At 36.7% G+C, this 18,150-nt stretch overlaps 1 protein-coding gene across 2 annotated transcripts in view; it reads right to left on the bottom strand.

The window, feature by feature from the left end:
• Nucleotides 1–18,150, bottom strand: part of LOC105208158 (histone demethylase UTY) — an 82,893-nt gene that overhangs the window by 13,585 nt on the left and 51,158 nt on the right. For both annotated transcript variants that reach the window (XM_026138347.2, XM_011177941.3), the window contains 2 exons: nt 4,993–5,171; nt 2,809–2,937 (listed from right to left, as the gene is read on the bottom strand). In XM_026138347.2, the coding sequence (XP_025994132.1) occupies nt 2,809–2,937; nt 4,993–5,089 (226 nt within the window). In that variant the 5' untranslated portion in view covers nt 5,090–5,171. The remainder of the gene's footprint in view (nt 1–2,808; nt 2,938–4,992; nt 5,172–18,150) is intronic.

Genomic DNA, 18,150 nt, shown 5'->3' on the forward strand with positions numbered 1-18,150 from the left:
TGTCCCGTAATACCATGTGTGTCCCGTATGTGCACGGGAAGATTTGCAAATCTACCCGACCTGCCTTTAAATCGATCTACCTGGCCACGGTCGGGTCCCGAAAGCTCGATTCGTATCTGTCAGTCGATTTAAATCACCAGCCAAGTGAAAAACTTTCTCCCGATATTCTGACATGCGAAAACACTAAATTTTTCAATATACACGTTTCTGCCCCTCCGATTTTGAAAAAGGTCAGGAAAGTTTCCAGGGACAGGCAAACATACGCAATCAATTTTTCACACCCAGACACGTGATAGTTCGTTGAAAGTTTTCATAAATAATATTAAGATCGATTATTATCTTCTTCGTTAAAATTATCTTTTTTATACAATTTAATTTCTTTAATTCTTACGCACGACAGCGCTGATAGGGTAAAAATTTACGAGAGAATTATTTCATATTTATTTTGACATATTTATATAAATAAAATATATGCATGAAACATCTCACAAAGCATTTCTTTTTACGCTGACAATGAGAAAAAAAGTTGCTAAATTTTAATAAATATTTGTTTGAAGAGTTGCAATGAAATATTTATTACACGTAAATATTTATTTAATACAAAAACAACTAATTTAATTTAACCATCTATTTTTTTATTCAGCAAATATTTATGTACCGTAAGTAAATATTTTATTGCAACTATTCAAACAAATATTTATTAAAATTTAGTAATTTTTTTCTCAGTGTAACTTTTCTACATTATGTGAATCGCATATCTTGTACTGCAATTAATGTATAGCGATACGAGATTGGATTTATTCCTCACGATTGTTCAATCGATAAAACACATCGCGTGTCGAAAGAGAGGGAAAGAACGTTCCTTCGTTCCTCCTTTCCTCGTCGCGCAGGAAAAGAGAGCGGACGAAAGAGGACAAAGCAGAATTCCCACCCAAAAAAAGGGAAGCGAGACCGGTCGCGACCGGGACGGTTCGCCGACACGCGAAGAGCCATAAACGGTCCGTAAAGTGGATGTCCCGTTCGCAGCGTCCTCGAGGAAGCGAAAGAAGACAGACGGCAATCTTTCGAGAAATGGACGAGAAATGTAAACTTTCACCGTGAAGCGATCCGTTCCGAAGGGTGAAAGAAAAGCTCAACAGGGCAGAAAGTCCAAGACTGTACCGTCGCTCGAAAAGTAAAGTCACGGCGAACAGCTCCTCGAAAAGCTTGAAGGACTTTTCGTTAAGACCTTTATTTTTTCGTACGAACGCAGAGAAGGGCCGAAGGAATGTTCTGTCTTGAAAGAAAGAAAAGTGTAAACTTTTAACTTGCTAAAAGTCCTGCGATCTACCTACGTTTCCCGATACAAAAAAAAGGAAGAAAAAGAGACACTGGCCTCGACGGTAGTAAAGGGACAGTGGCGAAAGGACGACGATTTTTCTCTTAGATCGTCGCGCCTTCAGCCTCACAGATTCGGCTGAAGGCTCTCGGCGGGCCGGCTGCACTCTGCCAAGTAGTCTGCAGACACGTGTATTGATTTATTCCGGGTTAGGGTGGGCTGGGGATGAGACGAGGAGGCAACTCGAGAGAGGGGAGAGGGGGAGAGTGAATGAACGAGGGACAAAGAGGGAAGGAGAGGCCGCGTGAATGGGTCGGAGAGAGAGGGAGCGAGGGCTCTAGTTGTGGGAAAACTATCCTTAGCTTCTGTTTCTCTCGCACCTGCCCTATGTTTCTCTCCCTTCCTCCCGGACGTTTCTGTCCCAGACTGGCGCATAGACTACCGACCGAATCGCGACGGGGTATACGGCGGGGTACGTTAAAGTGTCCCCCTTAGATCTAGGATCGTGGAACCCTCGACTATTTTCCAAAGCAACGCGGAGTAAGAGTAGCAACGTCGACAATTTCGATAGTAGGTTTTAAAATATTATTTACATTTGCATTTTTTACGCAAACTATTTCTTGAAATGACTGTATATCATAATAAATAATTTACATTAAAATATCAAGTAATTTACATAAAGATATTATCACCAGGTTTTTGTCAAGCCTCGTTTTTGTTTGATGGTTTTTTGTCACGTTTTACATAACTCAAATATAAACTTCAAAACGAGCGATACGTCATAAAGAAATTGATTTATCTGATTATCTTGAAATTATCGCAAAGATTTCTAACACATGACCTGGAAATTTAAAGATGCTCTAATTTACGACTAAAAATTACAAATAAATTTATCGGACGAAACTTTTATACACTTTTATCGTAGCCTCCTCTATGTTAAATATTTATGCTCTACTCTTAGAAAAAAGCGAAAACTTCCAAGAACTTTTCGTAAGGTTATCTGAAAGTAATATTTTTGTTTCGCATTCCTGTCTCCACAACGCTTTAAATATTTATATATGAAATATTTACGCACTCCCCCAAGTTAGAATGTATCGGAACCTCTAAGCATCTCCAAACGAAATATCTTATCTACCAGACCTTCAATATTTACACAAAACACCACCCTAGCAGGTCAATTTTTATCTTTTTCTCCTTAACGTCGAACGACGGATAATTTTTAAGATGCAAACGATTAAACGTGGAAAATTGAATTTTAAAGAGACGCAAACAGATGAAACCTGATTCTTCGATTAATTTTCAGATTTCGCTTAAACGTATTTTTTCCGAACTAACGATTATTTAAAATGCTTGACAATTGGAATTATTTTTATCAATTACGTTTTCTTTAATTGAAGAATCTCATGATTGTATCCTAAATTAAAACTAATTTTAATCCTTTCAACTTTTCTAACAAAACAGGTAGGAACTCCAATTAGTGACAAACTTACCTAGTTGACGGTAGATGTCGGCCTTCAGATGCAACGGTATGACTTTTTCCTTCAGTAGGGCTTCGTAATGCTCCCTGGCCAGACGGTACTTGCTCTGAACCTCGTATAAGTGTGCGATGTGGAACTTGACTGCAACAAACACGTGGAAGATGATTCCTCGATAAATTTTTCTGGAACCGAGTTATGCCGATATATACTGCATCGAAGACAAGGTATGTTTAAAACATTATATTTAAACCAAATGTTTAAAACATGTTTTAAACACTGTGCCGTCTTAAACAAACGCTTGTTTAAACAAAGAATTGTTTCAAACGAATGTTGAAAACAATTTTAGGAAAAGGTTTAACGTAGATTTTAAGGAAACAATATTCGTATTTTTATTTTTATTTGTGTAGAATGTTTATTTCTTGAAAAAATATTGTAAAAAATATTTATAAATATTATTTATAAATTTTTAACAATTTTTATACGAATCTTAGAATAATACTCAAACTATAAACAAAAATTATATTTTGGTTCTATTATTTAGATAATAAATTAAATCCCAAGTTTAAAATCTATTATTTACATTTTAAACTGAGAATTTAACTTATCGTTGTGTTATTATTCTTTATCACTTATTTTTGTTTGAAATGCTTTTAAATACTATTTAAAACATGTTTTAAACAAAAAGACACAGTTGTATATTTTTAAAAAAACGTAATTTTCCAACCCTTGTCGAAGGCGAGCTTATCAGTTGGGCTCGAGGATGATGAATGGGAATCATCGATTAGAGTTGTGGTTTAAGATTTGATTAATTATAATTTCTACCACGTCTCTCGATGACATCGAAGCGCGATGAGCACGTTTGCGAGACTGACGCGCGAGTCATGTTGGTCCAGCTATTTAAAAGCGCGACTTCCGCCAGGGATTTGTACATTCCCGCGTAAAATTCCCGGTATCCGAGAGAGAGAAAGAGAGAGAAACAAATGATTCCCGCGAATCATCATGTGAAAAACGTAGTAATTCGGAGTCATGAATCAGCTCAGTCATCGTCATCGTGATTCATCCGCGAGAAACCTCCGTGTCCAGGAACTTGTTCTACATGCATATGAGAAGCGCCGCAGGAGTGGGAAAAATCCTCACGAGGCCGGTTTTCAACATTAATGCTAGATTTCCTGATGAATTCGAAATCAGGTTTTTATCGGAGGAAAAAGGAAAGAGCGTTAATCGGGAGTTTCCGATCTTTGTGACTTTGAAATTAGAATCCTCCTTTGGAGCAAAGTCCGCGGAAATTTTCTTCGGAAAGTAATGTAATCTACTTGCCTCTGTAAAGCTTAGGCTCAGAAGTTTCTTTTTCGACGATAAATGACGTCTGTCGTGGCACTTAATAAAATATGTAAATCTAAATTAACTCGTTCATTAGATTCATTAATTCACGCGTTTATTATTGAGAAATATTCAGGCTATTTTGATTAGATAAGTACATGTGTTATTGCCTAGTTGCTAATGGTACCGAAAGTTGGTCACGAGTTAGGGTCGCGCGCGTAAATGATAGACAAGATTTTAAACCAGTAAAACTTGTAAGACTGTCATAAATAACTCCAGTCAATAACTCCAGTCAAATCAAATCTCGTTACCTATACTCGTTATACGTTATCAAAGAAATGTTAATTATATTAACAGATATGCTACGATTCTTATGACATACATCTAGTATATGTCGATAAAAGAAGAAAATTGCCACTTTATTCAGAAGAACAGCTCGATAAAATTCAAATTATTGAATTGGAACTTGCCATCTACTTCTTTTATTGTAAAAAATAAAAAGTAAAACGCTGTCTATATATATTTAAAACATCTTATGCAGAACGTTAAAGTATCGATTAAAAAGTTTTCCCAAGGTATTTCTTGCATCAAAGATCAGCCTCAGCTTTTTTTTATCTAACAAATATTAGAGCTAAAGTATCAAGCAGTTTCTCGAAGAAATCAATGAGCTACACGATTATGTGCGTGTGTGCGTGTATGCGGGACAGAGTCATCTCGCTGATATGCACATCGAGCAAAAGGCGGTCAAGTTCGGTGAAGGAAAGCGAGCGAGAGATTAGAGAAGTTGTGATGCGCGGGGTGTCGGGCAATGGCGCGAATAAAGAAGGGGCTGCAAGCTTTCCGGGTAATGGCGCGAACGAGGGGATGAACACTTACTCTCGAGCTTGGAGAAGGAGGCAGGTGTGGTGGCATCGATCAGAGCGAGGGTCAGGTGCTTCAAGGCGGCGTCGAACTCAGCGTGGACCTTCAGCATCAAGCCGAGCCGTAGGTGAACCTCGCAGGCCCGTGGGAATCCTGGTTCCACCCATAGCACCTGCTGGAACGCCTTCACGGCCCTAGAACACAAGAATCACCCAAAGACCGTTATTAATCGAGCAACAATTAAATAAATTGCATTTGCAGATGCAATGCAAGGTGTAAGATAGCTTGAAGTTTGTCTCAAAATAATTTGTGCAACTTCTAAAATATAAAAATGTCGCACATATGATGTTCCACACGAAATTCGTGATTTTAATATCAATAAGGGATGAATTTCGAAATTGAATCTCCCCTTTTCAGCGTAAATGTCAAGTCTCAAAATTTTGCGCGAAACTGTGAATCAAGAGTTTCAAGATGAATAATCCGCACAGTTACGTTTCTCCATTAACTTCTGTTGAACTATATTAGAATTGCAACTCGAGACTTGCCAAGATACGAGATAGTTTCTCGAAAATGAAGTCTTGCATGAGAAAGTTTCATTCAAACATCTTTTATTTCTTCATGACGTTTCCTTCCTTCGCCAGTCCAAATGATTCAAAGACCTTCCAGCTTCGCAAGAGCGAACTAGGAATTTAGAACTAGATATTTAGCCATCGGAGACAAATTTCTTTTTTATTTTAAAATTATTATAAAATATCAAGATACGGTAAAAGTAAAATAAACATTTTTATATGGTAAATGCAAAATCACAGTTATAATAAATGTAACTATTTATTTAAAATTTGTTTACTATTTAGTATAAAACAATAAATATATAATTGGCATTAAAAATGACTATAACTATGATTTATATTTAAATTATGGTAATTGCATTTTTTTTTTGTTCAATATAAGAGCTATTATCAAATAATTAAGGGTCATTTTTAATTAATTATATTTTTACATGTCGGTCTGTGTTCTCTATTATCGCAAATTTACTTCGTTACATCGTTAAGTTATTGCCGGAATCGTCCAAACGAAATTGCTTCGCGTTGCTCTTTGCCGTGCATCTTGCTCCCTGTGAAACTTACTGCCGCGTGCACGCGACGTGGCAAGGTGGGCACACACAGGAAGTGGCTAGTATGTAGTCGTTGTCACGTAACACAATGGGGGCCCCGCGAAAGAAAGGAAGGGGGAGCGGCGATGCGCGTAACAGTAACAATTGTCGCAAACGGCATATCGCAAGCCGGGCGCCGTGCGCCGTATGCGACACGATCGATACCCGCCGATCGATCGTACGGATGCACGCAGGAAGTCGGAAACGAATAATATACACGTATCGACGAAGGAAAAAAGCGTGGTGACCGGACGATGACTGCAATGTCGTTGAGCTGTTCCGCGCGATCTACGACTGAACGGATCATTTCGCGGATCGCGCTAAAGAATATTCTTTGCAAATAGTGAAAATTACCGTGTTGCGGAGACTCGCGGCAACTACGATCTCTTCGCGAGCAGCTTGCTTGCGAAAGATCTTTTCGAGCTACGGTGAATTTGTGGAAAAATGTAGGAAATGGAAACTCATTGCATTAAAATATACGTAATTTTTAAGTAGGAGATAGTTACAGCTAGAACATGATTATATATACGCGTATTAATTCTATCTCCTACTACATGTAATTAAATATATAATTAATTACACAAATCCGCAATATAAATTGCATACTCGATGAAACCATGTTAAACATGCAACCAGGTAAAAGGATAGATATCTGGCACAAAATTCAACGTCCGTGTAATAAAGTTTAATCAAGAAACGTTTTCTGTAATTATTTGAGCGCTCGATAGAGATAAAATTTGAAAAAAAATAGCTTCTTATTCCGAAAAATAATACTATACTTTTCTCAATTATTCGTGTTTTTTTTTTTTTTTCCTGGGAAACTGGGAAAGGAATCCGGGAAGGCATTGATACACAAAAGAGCTACAATTTTCACAGCTTGATGCATCGAGAAAACATTTGGACAATACGAAGACGAAAGGCGAAGTTTACTTTCCTCGGAAGAGGTGGTTGCGAGGGAACGCGTGCTGCACGAGGGTACGCCTTCGATCGCTATTTTATTCAGAGCGTCGTCGTCGGCGCTGGACGCAAGCCAATGTCAGTTTACAGCCAGGCAAGAGCAACGTCGTCGAAGACGTCACTTTCGTTCCCGTTAAACGACGACGGTCGTTTTGTGACGGTTATATATAGGTCGCGGCACATAACTGAATTCTCGTGCATCTTTGGAACGTTTTCTTCCTTCCGTCCCTCTTTCCTCCCCGTCCGCTCACAGCTTTTTCCTTAAACTTTCAAATTTTCATTCTATTCTTATTGTATGTCTATTGTATAAAATATCTCCTGCATATTTCTTCCTGCACTTCTTTATTCTCGTTTCCTATTGTTACATTTTCAGCTTTTTCTCTTCCTCTTTGGTTTCTCAAAGAGCGGATCTTGTCCAAGAAGTATTTCACCCTTTTATTTGTTTACTTGAAAAAGGCGGCGTGACTCGGCGTGCCCCGCACCCCTGCGCGCGGGTCCGCGCCAGCTACCAATCTTCCCCATATCGTTCCAATTTTAGTTTGCGCGCGCTGCCGAAGCCGGTACGCGTGTCGGCGCATATACACGCTCCACGCTCTACACTGCCGCGCGCGCCTGCATGTGCGCGACACACTTTTCATAGAGCGGGGTTACGGCACACTTTTCCTATCCTAAGCGAGCGCGGTTATGAAACACGAGCGACGTAACGTAAGCGCGAGCGTGCGCACGCGGCCGCTCGCGATTATCTTGCGCGCGCGATAAAGGCCCGTAACAGCTGAGCCGCCGCCTTTCACCGAATGCAAGTTGCATTTTCGCGAGGCAGAACCTACCGCGATTCGAAGCGCGATTTCGCAGTCGCAGAAACGGGGAATCGCGAGCTATGAGGAAATTCAGACATTCGACTCTGAATCGTGATAATAATATTTCAACGCAACATTAAACGCGTGATTAATTGCCCATCTAAACGTATCATACATTATCCTTCGATATATGTATACATAAGATAAGTTCTTATAACCGTATATTATATTATATTATATACATTCTTGTATACCCTTGAAAAAAATGTTTGCTGCTTGTGACTATAATTACATAAAAAAATAATTAAAATTCCATTTATATAATTATTAATGCTGTAAAATGTTAGTAAAAATAACCTTGTATCTACCAACTATGTAGTTCTACCAACTATGACGAAACTTTCATATAAATTATAATAATTTTAAATATTATTGTGATAAAGTAAAATGTCAAGATATGGTAAAATTAAAATTAACATTTCTATTTAGTAAATTTTGCAATCAAATAGTAAATATGACTATTTTTTAAACATTTGCTTATTGCATATATAGTAATAATTAATTTGCATTTATATAATTTAAATTATTAATTATAATTTAAAACATAAATTATAAATATATAAATATACAAATAATTGACAAGCATAAACAGTCGTAGAGCTTCTTAATGCTGAAATAACTTTTCTTGTGTGATGTTAAGCGATTGTTGCAATGAATATTACCAAGTGCTTCGGTCAAGCTAACAATAATAAGATATCGATTTGATTATTGACATAGGTATTAAATGAACTTTCAATTTAATCTTATGATAGTACAGTTCTAGTTCAATTTAAAATCTATGACTGTTTAGATTTGTCAATTAATTGTGTTTTCAAATAGCGGTCGAGGTATTCTTATAAAAATACATGCTCGACATCGAACATAATTATGAATTATATAACAGTTAACTCATGGCAGTTGCAACTATTTTTTTCTCTCAATACAAGATTCTATAATTATATTGCCATTATACAGATGGAATTTGTTTAGCTTTTAAAATTGACACTTAAAATTATATCATAAAATATGATATTTCAAAGATGTTAATTATCAATGTCCCACGACTATACTATAAATTATCTTTACGTTCATTATGTTCCTGTAATTGCAAATCCTTCGCAATCGATATTTATTTAGACGACAAATATTTCAGAATTTTTTTTATATGGAATAATAAAACTTGAAGAATAGCAGCAGGTAAATAGTAAAAAATACATGACTTATTCGGAAGAGATCATTCCGCGAAGTTTATAACATATCGGAGGATAAGTGGTGGTTTGACGAGAGAGTAGTAAAAAACGACGGGAAAGCGATCACTGTCGTCGTCGTCGTCATCCTCGCAAAAGAGCAACGCGGTAGTAAATTCATTCATAAGAAGGCCCATTCATCGCTTCATTCACTCGCTTCGTTTCCTTTCGGGGTTCGTTGTCTTCGGCAATGAGTCACTCCTAACGCGCGCGTCGAGCCGAGCAGAAAGAGAAATGTCAGTGACTCGCTCGTTTCTTGCGAAACGGGCGTGTAGCATAGTCGATGTGAAACATCGAACGAGGATAAAGAGGGAGAGTGCAAGATAAAAGAGACAGACGTAATTCCAAATGATCGTCTCTGCAATCAAACGAATAAATTTTATCCGACACAACGGAAGAGAGACCTTTCTTAACGAATTATCTTGTAACTTGGACAACAAATAACTAGAGAAATACTATTTGAAATATATCTGCAATCTTATTCCTTTTTTTATTTCATCGACATTTCGATCCATTTCGCTTCGAGCGTACGTTTCCCGGAATCTTTTTACTCGACGTTAAATCGCCCACTCGAAGCTGGTCTCCTTGCTCAGTTACGCTCTGTATAGCGTAACGTAAAAATGGCAGCGAGCTTCGACGATAGCCCAGATTGCAATTTCGCGTGGCGAAAGTGTGCCATAACAACAAACGCGAGATTCCAGGCGCGAAGATTCCAGGCGCGAAATGCGGCCGCGGCCGTGGACGTAGAGGGAGAGGGAGAGGGAGGAGGGTGCAAATGGAGTCGTTAGGGCAGCGTGACGTGCGACGGCAGGGCCGCGGTATCGTTAAGGACGATCTCCGGCCGATGCCGGGACCTTCTCATTATCGTGCAACACTTCGAATTTCCTGGCACGAGAGAGACGCCGCGCCGGTCGTTGCGTTGCGCCGCGTCGCATCGCGTCGCGCTGCACGAAGGGTGCATTAAAATGCACCCTTCGACCAGCTGGCGGTCGTTTAACACCTCATAAATTAATCGTGAGTATGATTCGTTAATTAACGCGATGTTTTGTCGACGATTTCCTTCGCAGGCGGTCGGCGCAGAAAGTCTTATTCAACATCTCTTATTCAACTTGGATAAGTTTCGCGGATAAATCGTACAACTAGATAGTTTTATTGTAATTTTCACATAAGATTCCCTGCAAGTTCCGCGAATATCTTAATTATAATCACTAATGCCTTCCCTTCGCGATATTTAATTGTATCTACCTAGACAGCAGCACATTCAAAACTGAGACATCATTTTTAAAAACGTCCTACAGATGTTTAAAAAAAAAAACGTTTGAACGATTTATGTCATGCACTGAGAAAAAAAATTTTTTTATGGAAAAAATACATTTTCTTAAAACCACATTTTGATGCAAGAACTTGTTTGTTTCGTTTAAGTAAATAGACACATATTATATGTAAATAATGATCTTACAAATAATATTGTTAAACTTAATTAAATTTAAATTCATTTCAACTTAGCTAAATTTTTTTCTTAGATAAAAAAATATGATTATTTTAAAAATAATCCAGTAAATGTTTTCTAAAATTGCAAGAAAAAATTAGTCAAATAAAAATTGTTTCTCCATTTTATTTCATAACTATTTCAATTAGGAAATTTTTTACTTGACTACAAGTAAATTGGAACCCACCAAGTAAATAATTTTGTTACATTATGCAAACTTTTTTGGTTGAGATATTTTTTTCTCAGAATGGTAAGGTGTTTAAAGGTGTTTAAATAAACATCTCATATTCCGATTTTAGGACATACTGTCTGGATACTTTTATCTTCTTTAATTCAATATATTAATTTGTATTATTTCAAAGTTGCAAACGTTATGGTAGGAGTATTAAATTATCTTTAACAAAGTTTTATCGCGCGCGTTTTTAAAATAACGGATTGATCATTTACCGTGAAAAAAAAGAGATTTCTTTATTACTGATAAAAAAATTATTGAGACGTTAAAAATTAAATATCTGCAACTATAATAGTCTGTCCGTTCGCTGATGTATTTGAGAGCAAATGCAACGGAGACGACCCACATCTTCTGTGCAATTGCAAAGTCAGCTTCAATAATTTCGACATGCCGGAGATAGAACGGAGCGTTCTACGAAATCTCATTACACGATCAGGTATCGAATAAATTCCTCGCCCACGGAGGAAAACCCCCTCGAAGGATAATCGTTCTTAATGACTTCCTTATTACAATTTCGTTATCTTGATCACTAGTGCGCGCACGCACGCACTTCCACCGAGACTCGGACACGCGTCACGCACGTTGCAGCACCGCGTTGCACCGTACGAGGACCCGGTCCGGTAGATAATAATTATTAGATACAAAATGCCATTTTAGCATTTCAACAATTGTCAGGCAACTTCGAGAATATGTAATACGTACAAATGAAAAATGTCATGTTTAATTTATATTTCTCCTCGGTGTGAGAAGCTATTTTTGCGATTCCATTTCGAATGAACATGGAAAAACCAAAGACGGCTGTTACTAATAATAAAAAAAAAAAAAGAAAAAATACTTGTAACGCGTAAAATGAAACGAAACTCGATTATTTTCGAATAAAGTAAATTTATGTTCGAGACGTTTCCAAATCCCACAACGAACTAGAGCGACCATAATACTAGCTCCACAATTTATTACATTACAAATGTTTGCATCATAAATCTGGGGCAAACACACACATACGAATAAACAAACACACACACACACCTTTTCTGGAAGCGATGAAACTTTTCTTACACAGATTCATATTCATGCTATACAGCTCGCGGTGCAACAATGCAACGAACCGGCCGTCTAACGGCGCGCGGTGCATAACGTCGCGTACGTCGGCGGCTCCTTTACGCAATGCAATAGTACGTACATTTCCCTCCCGTTTCGCGATTCGTGCGCGTCGCCGCGGCTTCATGCCACGCGGGGAGAGTTTCGACACCCACGCGCAACCATTGTGCAGCGCGGGCCGCTAGACAAAAGATCCATTCCACCTCTTGCTAGCATAAATCGCTTAGTACATACGATGCGCCTGTCTTAAGGATGTACCGGACATACATCCCCGCAAAGTAAATGAAATTTGGAAATGTGTTAATACTAAGACTTCAAACAAACTGTATACATATGAAAGTTGTGTGAATAAGATTGTATTTTTATTTAATAATATTTTTATAGTTTATTTACTTTATTTTTTATTAAATATTATTTTTTACATCATTAAGAAAAATTTCAATTTTTTGCGCAAGTACTTAAAATATTCAGGATGATTTATACAAAGTTTTATTGCGATTGTCCATTTCGTTATTATTTAATAAATAAATAAATTTTGTTTATTTTACAGAATTGTGTCGTAACGAAGCTTTACATAAATCATTTGGAATATTTAAAGCACTTAGATTAAAAATTCAGATTTTTTTTCATTATTTCTTATTAATTATATTTTTATTGGAGCACATGTCTACTTCTCTTTTATTGAAATAACATTTTATCTAGAAAATTGCCACCAAATTTTTTCTACTACTTTTAAATGCAATATAAAGCAATCTATAATTTTTTCATAATTTTATTAATGTTTTGAGAAATGTCCTATACATCCTTAACTTGAATGGAACCTCCTGCGAAATCTCCTCGCGATTTTTGAGACAGACTTAAGATAGTATGAAACTACAATTTTGTTACATTTTCCAAAGAAATAAAATGTAATTAAAGAATGCTTAAGAGAAAAGAGGATTAAAAATTACGAATAAATTTTTTCAGGAATACATATATTCTCCCGTGAATGTTAAATATATATTTGCATCTATCTCTCGTACGTGAAAAGGATGATTTTAAACTGAAATGCCTAATGAATCTAAAACTTTAACTAGATACAGATCTGAAAATACTTGTGTTGGACCATTAAAATAATTATAAAGGACGTTCAAGCATGATTAGCTATGCTGTAAAATATTGATGACATTCTAGCAACTAACTTGAGCGTCCTATTATTATTTTATACTCTGGCAAAAGTTATTTTCGGATTATCTCTATCTAGTTAAATCTTTAGAAATTTTAACAAAAACATTCTTTCCGCGTGGTCAAGTAACACTTAGAACAGAACAGGTTCTCTATATAATGTCATCTGACTTTAAATAATGTTACGCGACTTTCCCGTTCATATCTAGGCCATTTCACTTCTCGGGCGTATTACTTTTTAGCGACAAACTCTTCGGTCAATCGAACTAAACTTCAGACTCGACTGAAACTTCAAAATTAAACGAGTACACTTATAAAAACTTATAAAGTCTTCAGTTATCTTTAAATGACGTCTACTTTACCAGAGTTATAAATTAAAGCTTGGTTACAAAAATAACTGATATTAAAAGATATAAAAGACTGGAAGAGACTGTACGATAATCCTCCTCGATATTTTCACTAAAAGACTCGACTTGAAATTTCATCAGAAGCACGAAAAATAGTGTGGTCTACACGTAGAAAGAAAGACAACATAGACGTATGAAAAAACACATGGAGTGATTGATCCCGACATCCTTCCCTAGTCCTGGAACAGAGCCCTCGCATCGTGAGATCACAACGCCCACGCAGCGCCCAGCTGCCGCTGCGGATTGCACACAGGAAGGCTGTCGGAACGACTAACAGACGACGACGACGACTAACAATTTCCTAGTGACCCACATCGCGCTCTCGATCGCGGTCTCACTCCTACGCACGCAAGCATGACTCTACTCTCTCTCTCCCCCTCTCTCCCTCTCATTGCATCTGTATCTCTCGTGGCAGCGAACGAACGTAATACGACTGCCGCAAATTCTAATAATACCTCGGACTGATTAGAAAGTTCGTTTGTTCTCTTCTCGAGCTTGTCAATGCAATGTAAAAGGGAAAAATTAAAAAGCGTTTTTTTAAACTTTAATAACGCAAAGAGTAATTTCATTAATTATTGTGCATTTAATTATTGTATATTATTATATATTGTATATTTAAAAAAATCTTTGAACCTCAATAATGCAAAGAGTAATTTCACTAATTATTATGCATTTAATTATTGCATATTATAATATATTATTATACTATATTATATATTAATGATTGAACCTCCATTATTATCGAGGTATGTATTACTTAATTAAAATATTTTTTAGCGTTATGTAGAACGAATCTATTAAAAGATATTTTTTTTTAGAGAATAATATTGACCAGACGAGACTAGTATTTTCCTACGTTATTTTGAGACTCCCGTCTGCGAGACGAAATGTAACATTTTTGTGTTGGGAAGATAAAAACTGACCTCTTGACTAAACTTTATTCAGGTCATATGTAAACAAGCAAAGTTACAGTACAGTGATGCGCTGAGTTGTGCATTCGTTAACGAGAACTTTGCTCAAGACAAAACTTTGTATAAAAAAAGCGACTCTGTTAAAAAGTAATCGTCAAATAGTGCGACACGTCTTAATATAATAATTGATTTGATTTTCCGAAAGATAAATTTAGAATTATTAAAAAAGATAAGAATATTAGGTAATAGCTAATATTTGAGAAAGCTGATCCATTAAACAGAAACAAATCCCATCACAGCAGTGTCGGACGATATTTCAACAAGTTTAGAAACTCCTTTTTTTATCTGTATACATTGATGTAACACAGGACAATAAAAGATCTAATCCTAATATTAAACTAAGGATATTAGAAAACCGTCTCGAAGATGTCTTGACAATATTAGAAACCTTGAAATTCTACGATAACAGTTACGACATGGTGTTTGCTCATATGTAATTAAGAATGTAGGTACGTGTCATCTCAAAGTGTTACCAAACATTTGAAAATTGAATAGATGGTTCTATTATTACGTTTCAGTGTCTGCGTATAAAATTTGATGATTCTCTCATTGGTTTAAAAGTTATTTAATTTTTTTTTTTGCTCTCGATTATTATATAAAATAACATTTTGTAAAACATATTTTTACAAATTCGATGAGAAAGCATTACTAATTAAATCGAACTTTTTCTATAAAACTCGAATAAATATTCGTGCAAAAATTCATTTAAATCTATAATACTCATTTAAAAGTTATCTACTTAAAACTGCAATAATATAGAGCATTTTCGCAGCATAAACCATTACAAACCAAACTTTTCACCGTTTCCTCCTTTGTAGCTGGTTTCAGAAAAATTTCTAAATTCAGGCATTCGCGGTTAAAATTTGTTTAGCGTTGATTAGAAAAAAATAAATAAATAAATAAACCTAAAGGGAAAAAGAGAGTGAAAGAGCCTGCAGTGTTCAAATTTCGATAACTTTTAGCTGGTGTCGCATAGCCAAAACACCCTTAACGTAAATTCTCGATGTCACCGTAAAAGCGAGCACGTGCGAAGGTAGGTACACGTTGCGTTTGCACCTGCAGCGACTCGGAGGATCCAGCTGCGCGCGAGCCACGCTGGGCTACGTGTCTTTCTGTGTCTATCCGTCCCTCTCTCGTGTACACTCTCGACACCACCGATGCGAGTATTTTCGAACTGCAACCGACAGGACGGTTACGACAATCGACCTTCGGGAGCAACGAGAGGCTCGCTCGCCGTTTTACCGTCGCTCGATCGCCGCCGTTTTGCAATGAATCATCGTGTGCAGCCGGTAGTTTCCGATTAAACAAAGAACGTTCTCTTCGGCAAAAGTCTCCGTGGCAATCGAATCTATGTCTCCTACTTTTTGTTCGATATTATAACTACACGCAATACCATATGTATAATAAAGTATTATATTCTATTTCTATCGTGTACATTGAGGGAAAAATTATTAATTTTAAGGAATATTTGTTCGAATAGTACTAATGAAATATTTATTAAACGTAAACATTTATATTTATTTAGTACAAGAACCACCAATTTAAATATCCTTTTTTCTTATAGAGTAAATATTTCATTAGCGCTATTCCAATATTTATTAAAATTTAAGAACTTTTTCTCTCAGCGTAATAAAAGCAAAAGTTTTAAAATAGTTTCGAATCGTGCTAATTTTATTAATATAATTTCATTAATTCAGGTTCAAAGATCGAATTTAATTTTAAATATTTTAAGTATTCCATATTGTCTCACCGTTTCTATACTCTTAAATTATCCGAGGTTAAAACCCCATCGTACTATTTTCACCCTAGCAACGCCGGGCTAATTTCACGTGCAATTCAAATTTGGCTTTGACTCGAGATAGCCCAACGTTACGAATTGGAGCAGCCAGCGAAAAGCGCGACGCGCAGTCTCTAGGCCCCTCATAAATTACGACACAAGATTGAGAAGATGACGGGTCCGGCGGGCTCTCTCGCAATAAGCGCATTGTCGTGCCGCCGCGCCGCGGTTGCTAAGATTGTCCGCCGCGGTCTCTCTTTCTCTTCGCCTTGCCACGCGGTGCAGCGTGTGCAACGGTACCTCCCACTTGCGTCGAAAGAGCCGACGAGCCACGCTGCGCGGCGTGGTGCAGCGCGGCGCGGCACAGCGCGGCGTGATGGACAATGGATGGATGCAAAAGCCGCGCGCGCGCGCGCGCACGTGCAGTTGCATAACGGACTACGCGAACCAATTCTCGCTCGACGGCGGGGAAGGAAAAGGGGCGAACGAATGGTTCACAACTCGAAACTGCGACGCTATCTTCGACATTCTTGAAATAAATCTAAAAATGTCAAAAAAAAAAGTGGAAAAACAACCACGTGCTCCCAGATAGCGTTCGGACAGATAAGCGAAGTACGCGTATGTACTTAGCCTACTTAGACAAGGCTACGAATTCGCGGCTAGGAATTATCTTCGACGCGACGCGATGTAAAGTCGAAGGCTGCTCTCTGAGAGTGATCCGTTAATAGATATTGACGTCGAACCTATATAGATGTCGGGGGACTTTTCTCAGAAATTGTTGAACCGATTTTTCCTGACGTGTAAAAGTTCAGAAATGTAAAAAATATAAAATCTCTGATATCTGATATCTACCTGCAGTGAAACTGATTATCTCTACAACGACGTGGATATCGACGTCGACTTTTCTTTCTCGATTTTTAACAACACGTATGTTGGAAATTAAATGCAAAGTTTCCATTATGTAATAAAGTTCCTAATTAAAATCGGTAAAAACTTGTCGGTTCTCAAAATCAAATATAATGCGCACTTATACGCTTCAGATAGTCCTATTAAGATATAAAGAATTGGGCTTTCTCCCTTTTCGATATTAAATACGTTGGAAATTTAAGAATGTATCGGACATACAGTTCCTGCAAAGTAAATAAAATTTATATGTTTAATATTCATACTTCAAATAAACTATATACATATGAAAGCTGTGTAAGATTATTTTTATTTAATAACAATCTATTTAATGTAAAAAATAAATTATTTTTTTACATTAAGGAAAATCTCAACTTTTTTTGCGTAAGCATTTAAAATATTCAAAATAATTTACGCAAAGTTTTATTGTGATGTCTGTTTAGTTTTTTTTTTTAATAAATAAATAAATTTTGTTTACAGAACTGATCCTTGCATCACAATGAAACTTTACATAAATCATCTTGCATATTTAAAGTACTTGAATTTAAAAAATTCAGATTTTTTCATTATTTTATTAGTAATTATATTTTCATTAGAGTATGTACATGCCTACTTCTTATTGAAATAATCTTGTATACAGATAGAAAATCGTCGCCAAATTTTTTTTTACTACTTTCAAATATAAAACAATCTTTAATTTTTTTCATAATTTTATTAATATTTCGAGAAATATCTTATACATCCTCAAATATAATATTCCCGTCAAGGTAAGTAATTGCGATTAAAGAGTGACATTACTGGGCCAATATTATTGTTTATACGTCTAAAAATAAAGCTGTCGCGATGCACGTGCAGTCGAATGCAGCGACAGATGTATCTCGCGTAGCACGCGCCAACCACGCAGGTGTGTGTACCACGTGGTGCACAACACGCGGCTAA

The sequence above is a fragment of the Solenopsis invicta genome, chromosome 13, assembly GCF_016802725.1.
Source record: "Solenopsis invicta isolate M01_SB chromosome 13, UNIL_Sinv_3.0, whole genome shotgun sequence".
Taxonomy (NCBI): Eukaryota; Metazoa; Arthropoda; class Insecta; order Hymenoptera; family Formicidae; genus Solenopsis; species Solenopsis invicta.